The sequence below is a fragment of the Rana temporaria genome, chromosome 4 (genome assembly GCF_905171775.1).
Source record: "Rana temporaria chromosome 4, aRanTem1.1, whole genome shotgun sequence".
Classification (NCBI taxonomy): Eukaryota; Metazoa; Chordata; class Amphibia; order Anura; family Ranidae; genus Rana; species Rana temporaria.
The window spans coordinates 62,395,355-62,413,243 of NC_053492.1; the positions used below are offsets into that span (position 1 = coordinate 62,395,355).

Consider the following 17,889-nt stretch of genomic DNA (forward strand, 5'->3'; position numbering starts at 1 on the left):
GGGAAATACATGATGCTTCCATGTTAGAAGCAATGTGACTTCCCTCATATGAAAGTGCTGGTGAATGGCTTAGTGCAGGCAGATTGAGGTGGGGGTACCTAAGCCTGTAACCCTTACACAGAGCCTTTTCCTAGCTCCAGGCAGGTGAAGAAAACGGTGGCAGAGTGTAGTAAAGGGTATATGCTGCTAGGGATGGGGTCACATTAATGCTCGGTTCACACTGCTGCGACATGGGACCTGACTTTTGAGACCTTGAGTCACATGACATGTCAAAATCAAGGTTTCCCTATGAGAGCTGTCTTAACGGACGCTACACAAGTCACTCCACCTGCACTGCTTTGATCTGACTTGGGTGCGATTGTAGTCCTTGTACAGGCTCCTAAATCGCATCCAAGTTGAAAGGATGTCTCGGACAAAGTCGCAACAGTGTGGACCAAGTGTCAAGTAAACCTGTTGCTTTGCCCTCCATGGATAAATTGCACATGAAAAGAGAAAATGTGATGGTTTGAGTATATGTCTGCTAATCATTTTTTTTTTGCTTTTAAGGTAGAGGAAGGATGGTGGAGTGGGACCTGTAGCGGCCGATCTGGCCTGTTTCCTTCAAACTTTGTGAAAGAGGTGGAACTGTCAGATGACGGGGAGAGCCAGGAGAGTTCTGAAGACACAGGTACCAGTTCCCCTGACTGGAGACACAAGGCAGAATTACCGATAGGTAAATTTGCAGCCAAAGGGAACATTTGACCATCCAGAAATTTTACACAGCAATGCACATGATCTGGTCTTCCCACACGGACTGTGTGGCTGCATTGCATAGGAAGGATTGATGACACCTTTCAGAGCCTAGAAAATGAATGCAGAACTCGAAGGAATATACACTATATTGTCAAAAGTATTGGGCCACCCCCCTTTACACGCACGTTAACTTTAATGACATCCCAGTCGTGGTTCAATATTGAGTTGGCTCACCCTTTACAACTATTACAGCTTCAACTCTTCTGGGAAGGCTGTCCACAAGGTTTAGGAGTGCCTATGGGAATGTTTGACCATTCTTTCAGAAGCTTGTTCGTAAGTTCAGGCACTGATGTGGACAAGAAGGTCTGGCTCGCACTCTCCGCTCCAATTCATCCCAAAGGTGTTCTTTCGGGTTGAGGTCCGGACTCTGTGCAGGCCAGTCAAGTTTCTCCACCCCAAACTCGCTCATCCATGTCTTTATGGACCTTGCTTTGTGCACTGGTCCAAATCATTTGGTGGAGAGGGGATTATGGGGTGGGGTTGTTTTTCAGGGGTTGGGCTTGGCCCCTTCCTTCCAGTGAAGGAAACACTAAATGTCAGTATACCACTTTTGGACATTTTTGACATTTTTTGGACAATTTCATGCTCCCACTTTGTTGGAACAGTTTGGGGATGGCCCCTTCTTGTTCCAACATGACTGCGCACAAATCAAGGTCCATAAAGACATGAATCAGTCCTATCGGGTTGAGGTCAGAACACCTTTTGGATGAATTGGAGTGGAGACTGTGAGCCAGGCCTTGTCCACATCAGTGCCTGACTTCACAAATGTGCTTCTGGAAGAATGGTCAAACATTCCCATAGACACACTCCTAAATCTTGTAGACAGCCTTTCCAGAAGATTTGACGCTGTTATAGCTGCAAAAGGGTGGGCCAACTCAATATTCAACCCTATGGACTAAGACTGGGATGCCATTAAAGTTCATAAAGGCAGGTGTCCCAATACTTTTGACATTATAGTGTATAAAAGGATTACGTTTACTCAAAGTGGGCTCAAAAGCGAGGACATTCACAATGCTACTGCTTGAAGTACAATTTCACTTAGTGCAGGTCTCTGGCAGTGCTTTGAAAATGATATTGAATTACTCCAGGCTATAATATAAGCACAGAGAGTCCAGTGATGAAAGGGTACATTCTGCTGGCATAGGCAGAAATAAACAATACTTAGTCCTTACATGTGTTTTGTAAGTCTCTGTAGCCTGGACAAATATTTGCCCAGCGAAAGCTCTGGATAGGAGAGCACACAACCCGTCTAATCCATTATGAATTCTTAGATCACTCATTAACTTTCTATTGTTCCTTGGGAAGTGTACCATGTCAGAATTAGCCATTTGGCAGGCCAATACGGTCTGCTTTTGTCAAATGACTCCACACAACTATCGTGAAATACTAAGTAAGCTGCTTAGGATTTTTTTTTTGTAGTCTTATCTTACCATCTGCTTAGGGACTGAACTGACATGATTTTTAGCAATTCTGGGCTTAAAAAGTAGAGTAATGGCCTACCATTAACCACTTGAAGACCAAGCCTTTTCTTACACTTTGTGTTTACAAGTAAAAATCTTTTTTTTTTTTTTTGCTAGAAATGATTTTGAACCCCCAAACATATATATTGCAATTTATATCGCACGGTATTTGCGCAGCGGTTTTTCGAACGGAATTTTTTTGGTGCACACAAACACAATATATTATATATACTTGAGAATAAGCCGATCCGAATATAAGCCGAGGCACCTAATCTTACCACAAACAACTGGGAAACGTATTGACTCGAGTATAAGCCTTGGGTGTCCATCTGCATGCCTCACTGTGCCTCACTGTGCCCATGACTAGACTTGCGAGTAACATGGGAGTATATAGAAGGGGTGCCCGACTTTAAAAAATTGGTGCTCCCCGGCCGTAGGTCCCCCAGACGGCAAACTTTACACACTTTCTAGAGGAGAACTGGGGCTACATGTGTGCCAAGTTTTGTGTCCAGGGGACCTACGGTCGGCCGGTACCGGGTCCCCAAAGTCACCGGAGAAATGACAGTTTGACATGGGAGTCTATGAAAGGGGTGCCCGAATTTGAAAAATCAGTGCTCCCCGGCCGTAGGTCCCCCGTGCAACAAACTTTGCACACTTGTAGAGGAAGAGTGGGGCTATATGTGTGCAAAGTTTGGCCATTACCGGATCCCCAAAGTCTGGGAGATCAGGCACAAAAAGGTGACTCGACTATAAGCCGAGGGGGGCAGTTTCAGCACAAAAAAATGTGCTGAAGAACTCGGCTTGTACTCGAGTATATACGGTAATATCCAATTTTTGGGTTAAATATAAAATATGGTGTTACCCCAAGTAAATAAATACCTAACATGTCGCTCTTCAAAATTGCACATGCTTGTGGAATGGTGACAAACTATGGTATTTTAAAATCTCCACTCCATAGGTGACGCTTTAAAAGCCTTTACAGTTTTAGAGTTACAGAGGAGGTCTGGTGCTAGAATTATTCTTGCTCTGATGTTCGTGGCGATACCTCACATGTGTAGAGTGACACCCTTTTATGCATGTGTGCGGGACCAACACGTGCGTTTGCCTCTTTGAGGGAGCATGGGGGACCCTTTAAAAAAAAGTAACTTTTTATTTTTACACTTTTTTATTAATTATATATTTTGGGGTTTTGATCACTTTAATTGCTGTGGCAAGAAAGTAAACGCCCCTCATGACAGAAATAGGCAGTGAAAGGTACTCTTTTTTTTTTTTTTTTTTTTTTTTTTGAAGAGATCTGGGGTCTATTAGACCTCAGATGTCCCTTGCCCTTAAAAGAATCTGATCACACCAAGATCAGTGTGATCAGATGCTTTCACAATTTAAAAATGGCGCTGTTGACATCGTAAGTGACAAATGCTCGCCACTTCCGGTTCCCTATACCTTTCAAGTAGAACTAAAAGCTTATTTTTTCCCACTTTGGATAGAAAACAGGAGGATTGCAACCCTCGTCAGTTTTTATGCCATCTGTGTTCCCATTGGATAGATTTACTTTTACTTCCTGTCGCATAACCAAAACAGGATGTGAGAGGAAATCCCTCCATTGTGAAAGAATTCTGGGTGTCGCCAGATCTAGAATTCCCTTCTATCCCTGTTTTTTTTTGTCAACGCAAAATTTGGGATAAATAGGGAGGGGTACAGAGAGCAATAAAAACTTGATGGTTGTTCTTCCACTCTATCCAAAAAAAAAAAAAAAAATTTATCTTAAAGTATAACAAGACAAACCCTTTTTTTAGTTTTGGATATACTGGAGTGGGGTTAGAATACTTGTCCGTTTACATTGCTGTCTGTGCCTCTGGTAAAGAGATTCCCCCTCTCTATTTGTCTTGTTTACCATTATCATTTAAAGTGAAAGTAAATGAAAATTTTTGATTGTCCCCAGAAAAGTAACAGAGGGGAAATCTTCCAATGGGGACACTAGTTCTGGTGACCTGGGGGCCCCTAAGGAATTCCCTTAATTTTGAATCTTCAAATCTTCTCCCTTTGTTTGGAGACGGGACAGGAAGTGAAGGGAAATTTCCATAATGGGACACAGATGGAAAAAAAAAGAGAAATCTGACAGAGGTTATAACCCTCCCTTATTCTATCCAAATTGGGGGGGTGGGAGTTTGCCTATAGTTTTTACTTTATAATACATTTATAATAAGCTTTTTGAATTAACCACTTAACCCCCGGACCATATTGCTGCCCAAAGACCAGAGTACTTTTTGCGATTCGGGACTGCGTCGCTTTAACAGAAAATTGCGCGGTCGTGCGACGTGGCTCCCAAACAAAATTGGCGTCCTTTTTTTTTCCACAAATAGAGCTTTCTTTTGGTGGTATTTGATCACCTCTGCGGTTTTAGTTTTTTGCGCTATAAACAAAAATAGAGAGATAATTTTGAAAAAAAATGAATATTTTTTACATTTTGCTATAATATCCCCCAAAAATATATAAAAAAAACATTTTTTTTTCCTCAGTTTTAGGCCGATACGTTTTCTTCTACTATTTTTCTAAAAAAAAAAATCGCAATAAGCGTTTATTGATTGGTTTGCGCAAAAGTTATAGCGTTTACAAAATAGGGGTATTTTTATGTAATTTTTATATATTTTTTTTTACTAGTAATGGCGGCGATCAGCGATTTTTTTTTTTTCCGGTATTGCGACATTATGGCGGACACTTCGGACACTTTTGACACATTTTTGGGACCATTGGCATTTTTATAGCGATCAGTGCTATAAAAATGCATTGGATTACTATAAAAATGCCACTGGCAGTGAAGGGGTTAACACTAGGGGGCGGGGAAGGGGTTAAGTATGTCCCTGGGTGTGTTCTTACTGTGGGGGGGGGGGTGGCCTCACTAGGGGAAACACTGATCCTCGGTTCATACATTGTATGAACCGAAGATCAGCATTTCCCCTGCTGACAGGACCGGGAGCTGTGTGTTTACACACACAGCTCCCGATCCCCGCTCTGTACCGAGCGATCGCGTGTGCCGGCGGCGATCGCGCCCGCCGGCACACGCACGCGAGAGGGGGGCGCGGGCGCGCGCCCCTAGTGGCGGCTGGGAGAGAGGACGTTATACTACGTGCTCTCGCCCAGCTGAGCCAACTTGCCGACGTAGAACGGCGGTGGGCGGTCGGCTAGTGGTTAATAAAGATCTGTAGCACTGGACAGGTCATACCGCCTGATTCAGTCTGGATTTCATCCTCAACATTGCACAGAAACTGCTCTCCTAAAACAAACAAATGATATATGGCCAAAACTAAGGGACACTATTCTGTACTCCTGGACCTCTTTGCTGCCTTTGATAAGGTTGACCACCAACTCCTCCTTAAAAAACTCCACACCTTTGGTCTCCGTGACCGTACTCTTCGCTGGTTATCCAACCGCACCTTTAGCGTTACTTACAATTCTACTTTCTCTTTACTTCTCTGTTGGGTCCCCCAAGGTTCTGTTCTTGGACCCCTCCTATTTTCAATCTACACTAATCCCTGGGTCAGCTTATAGCCTCCCACGGCTTCCAATACCATCTCTACAGCTATGATTAAGCACTAATTTATAGTGCGAAACGCGTCAGCTGTTTTACTCCCGTGTAGGGTGCTGTGACTTGTAGTGCATTTTTCCTTTTTTAAATAGACAACCATCAAGGTTTTTTGGAGTGCGGCTGCCCATATTTTCTTTTTCCATTTGTTACCATCTCTACGCTGACGACACTCAAATCTATTTCTCTGCCCCTCAACTTGCCCCTTCATTCTCCTCACGTATCACTAATTTACTATCAGATATATCAACTTGGATGTCACACCACTTCCTCAAACTCAATCTATCCAAAACCAAACTTATAATTTTTCCTCCCCCACATGCCTCTTCCCCTGATCTTTGTCAAAATTGATGGCACAACCATAAGCCCATCCCCACATGCCAAGGTCCTATGAGTAGTCCTGGACTCTGAACTGTCCTTCAAGCCCCACGTCCAATCACTGTCCAAATATTGCTGCCTCAACCTCTGCAACATCTCCAAAATACTACTTTCTAACCAATGACACAACAAAGTTCTTAATTCACTCCCTGGTCATCTCTCGACTCGATTACTGCAACTCCCTCCTCATTGGCTTACCCCTGCATACTCTAACCCCCCTTCAGTCCATCATGAATGCTGCTGCCAGACTCATCCACCTTACCAATCGTCTCTGCTGCTCCTCTGTCAATCCCTCCACCTGCTTCCGCTCGCCCAACAAATTGAATTCAAAATACTAACTACCTACAAAGCCATCCACAACTCTGCCCCCAGCTACATCACTGACCTAGTCTCTAAATACCAACCTAATCGTTCTCTTCGTTCTTCTCATGACCTCCTGCTCTTTAGCTCTCCCATCACCTCCTCCCATGCTCGTCTCCAGGACTTTTCCAGAGCCTCTCCAAGCTTATGGAACTCCTTACCTCAATCTGTTCATCTATCTCCTTTTCTATTAGCTTTTAGAGGATCCCTGAAAACCCTCCTCTTCAGAGAAGTCTATCCTATCCACACTTAACATCTGATCACCCCCCCACAGCTACTACCCTTTGTTCCACTTGACCCTCCCTTCTAGACTGTAAGCTCTAACGAGCAGGGCCCTCTGATCCTTCCTGTATTGAATTGTATTGTAACTGTACTGTCTTCCCTGATGTTGTAAAGCGCTGTGCAAACTGTTGGCGCTATATAAATCCTGTATAATAATATAATAATAATACCGGCATACTACAAATTTCCCTGCTGTTTGTTTAATGAATTGGTGGTCAGCAGGAGAATCCTTGAGTTCAAATAGCTTTTGTTGCCTTGACTGATACTTGGAGAGTGGGGAAGATCACTTTTCTTTGATATGAGCTTGTTTTGCCACCCTAAAAGTCCCTAATAGCCAGCTATATAGGTGCAGAGGTCTAATTGGCTAACTTGGAAAGACCTCTTTACGACATTCCCACCCCAGTTCCAGGGCTTGTCTTTTTATGTATGTCATGGTTGTCCCCCGGGGACTGTAGTGTTGAGGTATTGTAGGGGCACTGAAATGTATAAAGTGTCATAAGTGGAAAGCAGATCAAAAGAGCAGATTATTTCCTATGCCCAGCCCATGGTATTTCAAGATTTTTTTTTCTAAATTAAAATGATGAGTCTGCAGAGCATACAGTCCTGGAAATGTTAATTACAGACAAATGTGACTAGAGAGTGCACACAGTGAGAGCTTGCCATCTGGAGCCTCGCTGATTAATTTATGTAAATATTACTATATATTGATAACTATTTTGAAACGGCTGAATTCTGGTGTAATACTCATTAGCAGCCTGCTACAGAATAAACAGATCCTTTGAGAAAGAATCGCTTGAATTTTGACTAGCAGCCCATTCCCACTTCGGCAGAACACCATGTCATTTTAGAAGGATGCTCTAGCCTTAACGTTTTTGTTCTTATCTTTGAAGATTAGTAAAAGGTTAGATCCTTTTTTATTTACCTGATTCCATGATGGAGCCATTTCCTTCAACTTCAGTCTCGGTGGCAACCAGAGCTAAACAGCCTGTTTTTATTGCCTCCGGGCATTCATTATGTATTTGTATGGAGATTCTGCTGAAGAGCCAGTGTCAACGTTGCCAGTCTCTCTGGACTCTCAAATATTTATATATGGATTATTAAATTGTATAAATGAAAAATGTCTCTGGAGTGAGGAAACTGGAAGCTCAGCTTGAAAACAACTCCAGGTGTCATAGGGTTGAAAGCTCTTCCCAGTTGGCAAACTGCAAAAAAAATGCACCAACATCCCACTGCAGTGTGAAAAACATACAAAAAAAAAAAAGCTTACAGCTGCTGAGGAAGGAGGAGGAGGGGGGCTGAGCTTCTGGCTGAGTTTGCCATGGTGACCTCACCTGGAAGTGGGAGGAGCAGGTACCTGTCAAACCTAGGTACACGCTCCCCCTCAAAAGGTGCCAAATGTGGCAGCGGAGGAGGCAGATGAGCGGATCTTCAACTTTTGGGTGGAGCACATTTGTCCTGCGGAGTGCAGCAATTGAACAGCGGTCACATGACTGACCAATAGCCAAAAAGATATTTACGACAATTTTAACAGTCAATGCTTCCCTATTGTGTGTTATTGCCGTGCCTAAGAAAGTATGGTTCCTTTTACCTTTAAGATTATATTACTTTATGGTTAACGTTTGCTTTAAGCTTTTGGTTTACTTTTGGTTTGTTGTCTGTTTCACAGCAGAACCTACTGCAGCCCCTGCTGGTGCTTCTCCATCGTCCCCTGCATTATCTCCAGCTAATAGCTTAGAAGCTTCTACCCCAACTGTGGCTCAGCCAAAGAGAATCATGGGAGTTGGTTTTGGAGATATTTTCAAAGAGGGCTCTGTGAAGCTCAAACCAAGAACACCGGTTGGAGATTCTGAAATCAAGAAGCCTGAGAAGGTAAAAGCAGTATATGTAATCGGCCCATCTTCTGTTCTCTAAAGTATAACTTGAATGAGGGGCCATTTAGAAATTTGCAGCAGGACTTTTTTGACCATTTTTGACTGCATATTTATCTTTTAAATACATCACAGCCTTTTCAATAAGGCTAGGTTCATGCTATGCCTCGATTTGCGTGGGCACGGTAGCCCATCCATTTGAATGGACTGCTATGCCTCCTAAAACATAGGGAAAGGTTCTTGCATTGCAGAAATCACAGCCGTACAGAAACTGCAAGTTCAGTGTGGTTCCCAGTGCGGGAGAGATTTACAGTGCATGCGGCGTACTATTAGGATTAATGGGGGACCCACATGCATCTCCTGCATTTCACTGTGTGGGTGGTTGCAGCTGCAGGAACAGACAGCGGGAACCACTTGCACAAGTGTGAACCTAGGCTTAAGTGGGGTATAAACTATTGGAAATTCGGGCAAGCTTTCGTCCGATTTTCCTCGATGTTTCACATCAAATCGGAACCGAATCGAAAATATGGAATCGGCTGTCGAAAGTTGTTATGCACAATTTGAAAATCGTACAAAAATTCTTTGGACAAAAATATTCGTCAGATTTTCTTAGAATGTATGAGTCTGAAGGTGAGAGTTCTTTTATTTATTTTTATTTTATCTCATGAGCATTTGTGTCATCAAAATCGAATAAAATATTTTGCATTTATAATAAATATAGCACAACTGTTAAATCGTTAGTCACATGGAAAGGAGGTTTAAAGCTTCTTGCTAAAAATATTGTCTAAATACAAGAGGCTTGTGCATTTTACTTAAATCTTGATGTGCTTTGTATTTTCTTTTCCAGATCAGTGCAGTCATCCAGCATTAAGAGCGGCTCTTGCACTTTGTGCAGGAGTTTTGTATAATGAAGACCAGTCCCTGCTGCTCTCTTCTTGTGCAGGTTATCTGGTCTTGTCTCTAACCCCTCCTGTAATTTGCTGCAGGCAGCCTGTAGTGGGGAGGAACTGTTTGGTCCTTCTCACAGCTCTGCTCTCTGGTCAGGCTATGTATAGCACAGTGATAGTTTTAGCTACTTACAGGATAATACCATGGTTTTAAAATTAATTTGGTGCACAAAAAGTAGGGTTATATGCTTTTTGGCTACTGTATACATTTTGTTGGAAGTATTTGTGTCTGGAATTAAGTTGTATTTATCTTTTTCTTATGCATTTCTCATTACTCTAATATCTTGATCGTACAGGACTGAGGAATGTAGTCATAGACCAAGGGTATAAGCAGGCTATCTTAAGGTGGTTGGACACATTCATTTCACCCCCACACACTCCGAACCTCCAGTTTTTGACTAATGCCCTTAGGTAATGGACCTCTGCGGTCCATCCTGCTACTCTGTCACTGGCTTTAATGGCTTGGCTGTTGAAATTCGAACTCTAAAGGATAGGGAGCATGTCTGATTCAGTCATTTCCACCTTTATCACCGCAAGAAAATTAAACGACCGAAAGATCTACCTTTTTACATGTAGAAGGTCTACTTATCTGGTGCAAGGTTAGACCTCAACAGGGAATACTTTGTTCCTGTCTTGGCCTTTTATCTTTTTCCAATCTGGTCCTCACCAGTGTCTGGTTCTTGGTACCCTCAAGGGACATATTTCTGGCTTCTTTTCCAGAAACCTCTTTCTTCACAATTCTTAATCAATACCTTACTTCAGGGACTTAAGTCTGGAACTCTCTGTACTTAAGAAACCCCCCATCCCGAGATATGTTTGGGAATCTCACCTGTGAAGTTGCCTTCCTAATGGTCATTGGGCTTGTTTCTGAGCTTTCTTATTCTGCACAAGGGCAAGGTGAGAAGACCTATTCTACCCATGGATGTTTATTCAATGCACCTCAATTAGGATATTGTCCTGCCTTCCTTCTGTCCAGCTTCAAAACACCCCATGCACTGCCTAGATGTGGTCAGGGCTGTTAAGGTCTACACTTTTTTTGTCCAACTAACAGGCTCTCGCAGAGGACATCTGGCCTCCTGCTTCACCATTGCTAAGTGGATTAGACTACAAATTTTTGGGGCTTACAACCTTAGGAACAGAGTTTCTATTTCTCAGATATGCAAGTCTCATAGGGTGGGTGCGGTTATACTGTATAAGTGTGTACTAGGGACAGCCCTAGCACAGTTCTTTGCCAGTGTCCCATCACCTGAAAATAGCCTGCATACAACCCATGGTCTGTGACTACAGCCCTTTGTCCTGTACTCTACACAAAGATGAGGGATTTACAGGCAAATCAAAATTTTCTTTTTTGGAGCAACCGCTTATGTGATATTGGTGAATGGACTAAAATGTAGCAATTGCCACAAAAGAATTGCCAACTTCCTTTGCGATCATAAGAATTTGCAAATGACCCACAATAACTTACATACTGCATACATTGTTTTAGTGACTAGACCCTGCTGACTGTCGCATCTGTTTTGCAGCCATCACCTACTCCACCAGCAACAAAGGCATCTCGCACACTAAGCTCAGATCTACCAAAAACAGAAGTTGACGGCAAACCAAAAGGTGGGCAGTGTTATGTGGATGGTACGGTCTTTATGAAACTGTTACTTATTTAGCCTAATACTTTATTCCTTAAAAGGCTGAGTCTACCCAATACATTTGTTTACTGTTTTAACTGTATAATGGTTTATACATCTTCTCATAATCTATGGTTGGGGCTTTGGAGCCATGCTGTAGGGGCGTGTCAGCTGGGGACATATTACATGAGATTGCTAGGGATCACTGATTTTACAATCCCTTCGCAAATTAACACTGAATACTGACTGCTGGGGTCAAATGGCTGCACTCCAACCACCAAATGGTTGATTAACATGGTAAATTCCATACCAAACTCCTATTCAGACACAGATTTCTAAGTTACCTAGGACCTTGCAGATTTTCTATTGCAAAATGTTGCTGGCTTTACAGCTAAAGTCTAGGTATGACCTTTTATTGCACGAATGCGTTGGTCCAGTTTGGACCAATATAAGTATTTCATAACTGAGGGGCTGCTGTGGAAGGTGACAAACACGCATTGCTACTACTGTGACCACTACAGTCTTCCAGTTCCTCTACCTTCATTTAAAAAAATACAGGACATTTTTGGAAAAGCTGTGGTGCAGAACGAGCGACCCTCTGTAGTCATTAAGCAGATGGGAATCTGCTCTGCATTGTAACCACATGACTGCAGCAGCTACTACAGTGAGTGCCAGCTACCCCAGCAGCCCATCAAGTATGATATATGTATACTTAAAGAAGCAAGTACAGTAAAAAATGCATTGAATCAGGAATCCCTGAAATATAACTAAAATGGTATTTAAAAGTTTAGTTTCTTATACCTGGAGCCAAGGTCCATAAACAGTAGTGTTGTTCTTTTTAATGGGCGTTGTTGTTATAGAGCAGTATACAGCCAGGGCATGAGCGTGGCCACTGGAGATGATGTATTCAGTCACTCAAACTTGGCTAGTGCTATGTGTGTTTAGTGTTAGGGTTTTATGGGTAGGTAAAAGTTGGGGGTTGGGGGTATAAGTCTTAGGTCAGTTGCAGGGATGGATGTGAAAGAAGGCTCTGGCAAAGAGAGGAAGAAGAGTAGGCAGGAGGGAAAGAGCAGACAGACCTGCCAAGTTTAATTTTGCAGCCTTCTTGCAAGCCATATTTTAAGTGGTTCACATGCTCTAGGTACAGGCATAAGCGACAACTGCCCTGTACCAGGCTTGGCACATGCATTTGGGACAGTTGCCATGTTCTGTGATGTGCATTTGTGTACCATTTTAATCACCAAGGAGAGTAATGGTGTCCCCAGATGCATGGGTCAGGTTTAAAGTGGGTTGGAACGCGGAGGATGCCAGCCCTGGAGACACTGAATAGTGTACCTTTTTGGACAATGTTTGTGTGTTTGGATAGGTGCTGCAGAGTGTAGAATCCTGATCAAACTGTACACCTAAAAGTGCACCAATTCTTTACCACATTTCAGGTTCTGTTTCTTATTACATAGCGTTTTGTTTATTCTCTACTTTTCCAGCAGCCAAAGAGATATGCAGAGCCTTGTATGCCTACGATGCAATCAATGAGGATGAGCTTAGTTTTAAAGAAGGTGACATAATCAACTTAATAAATAAAGTAAGTTGTCTCACAGTAGCAAATACCACCAGTATTAGTTTGTTACCTCTGGAAACTGAAGCTCCTTCTTTGTTGTTTGCAGGATACTGGAGATCCTGGTTGGTGGAGAGGAGAGCTCAATGGTAAAGAAGGAGTTTTTCCTGACAACTTTGCTGCTATAATCCAAGATTTAGAAAAGGAAGTAAGTGTGCATTGTTATTCTTATTATCCGTTGTAGAAATTCAGTGTGTGCATTTTTATTTAGAGGGATCTCCCTTTAAACTGTGTCCCCATCATAAGCAACCCTTGTTTCATTGTTAATGTTCCTTGTTGGATTGTCAGGCCATTTCAAGACAATAACATTCTTACTGGGCATTTCATCTTTAATTAGGGCTTCCCTAGTAGATTTCATCTCAAGGTGGTCTTTTAATCTGACAACCTTTCCGCCCCATTGTGTCTGTGACAATTTCCTTTTATCCAGGTCTAGCTAGTAGTAGTAGTCACATTTCATATAGACTTCTGTAATGTTGTTCCACTCTTCATCAAACTGGATTCCTCAGCCATTATACTAACATTCATACAATTTAGCCTAATCAAATCACAATGGGTGCCAAAGGCCAATCTCCTGTTTAAAAGAAAGTGTGGGGTTCAAAAAAAAAAAGTCAGTCATACTCACCTAGGTGGGTGCAGCATCTGTCCCCCGCCGCTTATAAGACCAAGAACTAAGCGATCAAAACCCACAGATTGCTCAGTCAGAGCGGTGACTGTTGGCGCTCTGCCCCTCCAGCACTCACTGGTGGGATGTGCAAAGAGCGGAAGTGGCTGGCTCCATCTCTCTGCGGCATGCTGGGACGGTAAGCCAGCAATTGGTGGATCCTGAAATTAACGGAACCTTTTAGAGCCTGGAATGGCTGAGTGATGTCGGCCGGCAGCAGGCTTTAGCCAACTGAACTAAGTGAACTACTGTGACCCACAGACAAAGTTGCGCTTTGGCCCTGCTTCACCTTTTATAGCATTGATACAGGGTAAAAGAATGCACATTGTATGTATTTATTGTTATTGGGGAATATAATATTTGATTGCCTGTGCTGCCTCTTTTAGTTGTTATCTGTTGTCTTACAGAAGCCAAAGAAGCCTCCACCTCCGAAAAGTATGGGTAGGTATTATTGTCTGCTTATACTGGGTTATTGGGTTCCCTACAGCCAGACTAATCACTCTGATTGCAGTGCTTTATAGAATGCAAAGGCAGTTGAATAAAGGTCCATAAAGATATTACCGCTGCAGGCGGTCTTGCAGACTATCCAATGATGCTTCACTTCTATTGGTTTTTAATATTTGTTTACAAGTAGTGTAAATCCACAAAGCCAGACAGTGACACATGTGGTGTTTCTCTCTTGGAGGAACTTGGTCATGAATGTGACCTAAATGACTAAGCTCCTGCTGAGGAGAAAGGCATCAAATTTATTGCCCAATTTGTACTTGTGGGTGGTAGACCTGCCGATCTATCACCTGAGATTCCCAGTGGTATAAAGTTGAAATTGACTGGAAATTGCCACATGAATAGCAGCCGTCTTTAATAAAGCTGATAAACTGGCAGGAAAGTATCACCTATGTCCTATAAATGCCCTATACATACATCTGATAGATGATTCCACCCACCAGTATTCCACTGTACTAAATGTTGGATATGTTTTTATAAAGCTTCCTAATTCTAACCTTTCAGGGCCCATTTACGTGCATGTGTGTGTGATTTAATGTGCATTGTGTCAGGGAAAATTACTCAATTTTTGGGCTCCTACTGAGATTCAAGGTACCAAAGAACATACCTGACCCGTATTTTTGGCACAGCGGCCCCCTACAAAATATGTGTGTTCACATCTCTGTATTGTGCTGCATTAACATGTGATGGAGACCCATTAGAAGTGGAGGTATTTCCCCCATATATTTGGTATGCTCTGATTACGGGGACCTGTATAGAAGGGTGTACGCACATTGGGCATGGTTGAACGGAACCATGCCTGGATGTTAGGGATGTCCCTATCGGTACCGATACCAAGCATTTCCCCGAGTACTTGTACTCTGGGAAATGCTTTGATGCTTCACCCGATACCTGGGCAGTCAGGGGTGATCGGTGCGGCGGCGGAGTTACAAGCACTGATCTTCCCCCTTTTCAGCTGCTTTAGTTAAAGTCATCCGTGCTGTGTGTCCCCCTCTGTGCTGTGTGTCCCCCTCTGTGCTGTGTGTCCCCCCCCCCCCCCTCTGTGCTGTGTGTCCCCCCCCCTCTGTGCTGTGTGTCCCCCCCCCCCCCTCTGTGCTGTGTGTCCCCCCCCCTCTGTGCTGTGTGTCCCCCCCCACTCTGTGCTGTGTGTCCCCCCCCCCTCTGTGCTGTGTGTCCCCCCCCCCACTCTGTGCTGTGTGTCCCCCCCCCCACTCTGTGCTGTGTGTCCCCCCCCCCACTCTGTGCTGTGTGTCCCCCCCCCCTCTGTGCTGTGTGTCCCCCCCCCCCTCTGTGCTGTGTGTCCCCCCCCCCCCTCTGTGCTGTGTGTCCCGTCCCCCTCTGTGCTGTGTGTCCCGTCCCCCTCTGTGCTGTGTGTCCCGTCCCCCTCTGTGCTGTGTGTCCCGTCCCCCCCTGTGCTGTGTGTCCCGTCCCCCTCTGTGCTGTGTGTCCCGTCCCCCTCTGTGCTGTGTGTCCCGTCCCCCTCTGTGCTGTGTGTCCCGTCCCCCTCTGTGCTGTGTGTCCCGTCCCCCTCTGTGCTGTGTGTCCCGTCCCCCTCTGTGCTGTGTGTCCCGTCCCCCTCTGTGCTGTGTGTCCCGTCCCCCCCTGTGCTGTGTGTCCCGTCCCCCCCTGTGCTGTGTGTCCCGTCCCCCCCTGTGCTGTGTGTCCCGTCCCCCCCTGTGCTGTGTGTCCCGTCCCCCCCTGTGCTGTGTGTCCCGTCCCCCCCTGTGCTGTGTGTCCCGTCCCCCTCTGTGCTGTGTGTCCCGTCCCCCCCTGTGCTGTGTGTCCCGTCCCCCCCTGTGCTGTGTGTCCCGTCCCCCCCTGTGCTGTGTGTCCCGTCCCCCCCTGTGCTGTGTGTCCCGTCCCCCCCTGTGCTGTGTGTCCCGTCCCCCCCTGTGCTGTGTGTCCCGTCCCCCCCTGTGCTGTGTGTCCCGTCCCCCCCTGTGCTGTGTGTCCCGTCCCCCCCTGTGCTGTGTGTCCCGTCCCCCCCTGTGCTGTGTGTCCCGTCCCCCCCTGTGCTGTGTGTCCCGTCCCCCCCTGTGCTGTGTGTCCCGTCCCCCTCTGTGCTGTGTGTCCCGTCCCCCTCTGTGCTGTGTGTCCCCGCTCTGTGACCCCCTCAATTTGTCAGGATGGAGAGCGGAGGTAGGAGCCGTTAAATCTACCTCCCACCTTTTCCGAATGTACAGAGTCAGTGATCACTGACTCTGTTCATTCACATAACTGAGCATCGTAACCTGTGTTTACGATGCTTCAGTTTATGAATGGAGAGGAGCTTCTCTCCATTCATTTTAGCTGAGGCTGCAGAGAAAGGGACTGGGGATTCTGTGTCCTTAGTCCCTTTCTCTGTCTCAAAGGGTAGATGTCAGGGGTCAGTTAAGACCCCTGATATCTCACCAAAGCCCCCCAATAGGGCTGATAAAGAAAAAAAAATTGTAATAAAGACAAGACATTAAAAAAAAAAAGTATCGGTATTCGGTATCGGCGAGTACTTGGGGGGGGGGAAGTATCGGTACTTGTACTCGGTCTTAAAAAAGTGGTATCGGGACAACCCTACTGGATGTGATTGTTCACCCTCTTCACTACCTCACTGGTCTGTGCTCACACGGTGTTCCTGGGCACGCTTATGTTATCAAAACCATCGTGATCCCTGCTTCTATTCCCAGTGATATATGGAAAGTTCTGTGAGCAAAGAGTTTGCGCTCTCACTGATGTGAACTGTATTAGACCATTAATGAACTGAGACCATCCCCTTTTAAGCGGTCCCAGGCATTACATAGTTAACTATTCCCAGGGACAATCTGGAACATCACAGTACACAGATGAACCAGACCAAGGGGGTACACGGTGCCCCTGGTATGGATAAAACTGTCAGTGTGTGTGTACACCCTTAATGTAACATTCATTTTTGGAGTGTGTAATGCAAGTGGATTGCATATTATACTTGTTGGCGTTGGAACAAATAATTTCCATCACATAACAAGATCCGTGTTGATTCTTTTTAATGTTGCATTTTGAGGCACCTTTAGTGAGGTTTAAGCCGTTTTTTTGAGCCTTTGAGTTTTACTGGTCCTTTTTTTGCTAGTGCCAAAGCCAGAACTTCGTCATGGAGACAAAAGGTTCACTCCCACCAAATCGGAAGAAAAAGAGAAAGGTACCGTAAATTAGTTTATTTTTTTTATTTTTTTGTTTACCTGTCTGCTTTAGTACTGTTCTGCTCATCCACAGTACATTAGGGTCCTGTCACACCATACAGCAAATACAAATAGACTGACAAAGCCTGCGTGATAACATGCATTTGCATGCACATTCAGGTTTATTTATATGCCTTAATGTGTGTTGTGGTGTGAATAAGGTGCATAAAAAACCCTTGTGCCCTGGAAGTTTCTTGCATTAATTTAGTGCCTGGTGTGAATGAGCCCTAAACAAACCCGTCAGCCATTTTTAACTTGTCCTGCCTGAGAACGGGCAGTGCAGAACGCCTACTCTTGCCTATTTTTAGCTTGTCTGTGAGCTTCTTAAACTAGTTTGTTTGTTACTGGATTCTGGCTAAGCCACTTGCCTTTATTTTGTTGTATCGCTGTAGATGAAAAGCCATCTCTTGAGCATAAGCCATCCGTGGATCTCAAGCCATTTGTGGATCCTAAGCCTTCCAAACCAGCCGCACCTCTGGTACCTCCTAAGAAGCCCAGTCTTGTACATAAGTCAAACAGTAATCTGGTCAAACCAGCAACCATCCCACCCAAGCGACCTGACAAGCCATCTTTCTCAACACCTCCATCCAAGTAAGTTTTTTTTACGTGTGTGACTCATAATGGGGGTCCCT

General features: G+C 44.5%; 1 protein-coding gene across 1 annotated transcript in view; it reads left to right on the forward strand.

The window, feature by feature from the left end:
* Window positions 1–17,889, forward strand: part of LOC120935621 (CD2 associated protein) — a 191,625-nt gene that overhangs the window by 140,654 nt on the left and 33,082 nt on the right. The window contains exons 6-13 of the mRNA XM_040347672.1: window positions 547–712; window positions 8,519–8,721; window positions 11,191–11,275; window positions 12,774–12,871; window positions 12,954–13,052; window positions 13,973–14,006; window positions 17,149–17,217; window positions 17,650–17,848. Of these exons, the coding sequence (XP_040203606.1) occupies window positions 547–712; window positions 8,519–8,721; window positions 11,191–11,275; window positions 12,774–12,871; window positions 12,954–13,052; window positions 13,973–14,006; window positions 17,149–17,217; window positions 17,650–17,848 (953 nt within the window). The remainder of the gene's footprint in view (window positions 1–546; window positions 713–8,518; window positions 8,722–11,190; window positions 11,276–12,773; window positions 12,872–12,953; window positions 13,053–13,972; window positions 14,007–17,148; window positions 17,218–17,649; window positions 17,849–17,889) is intronic.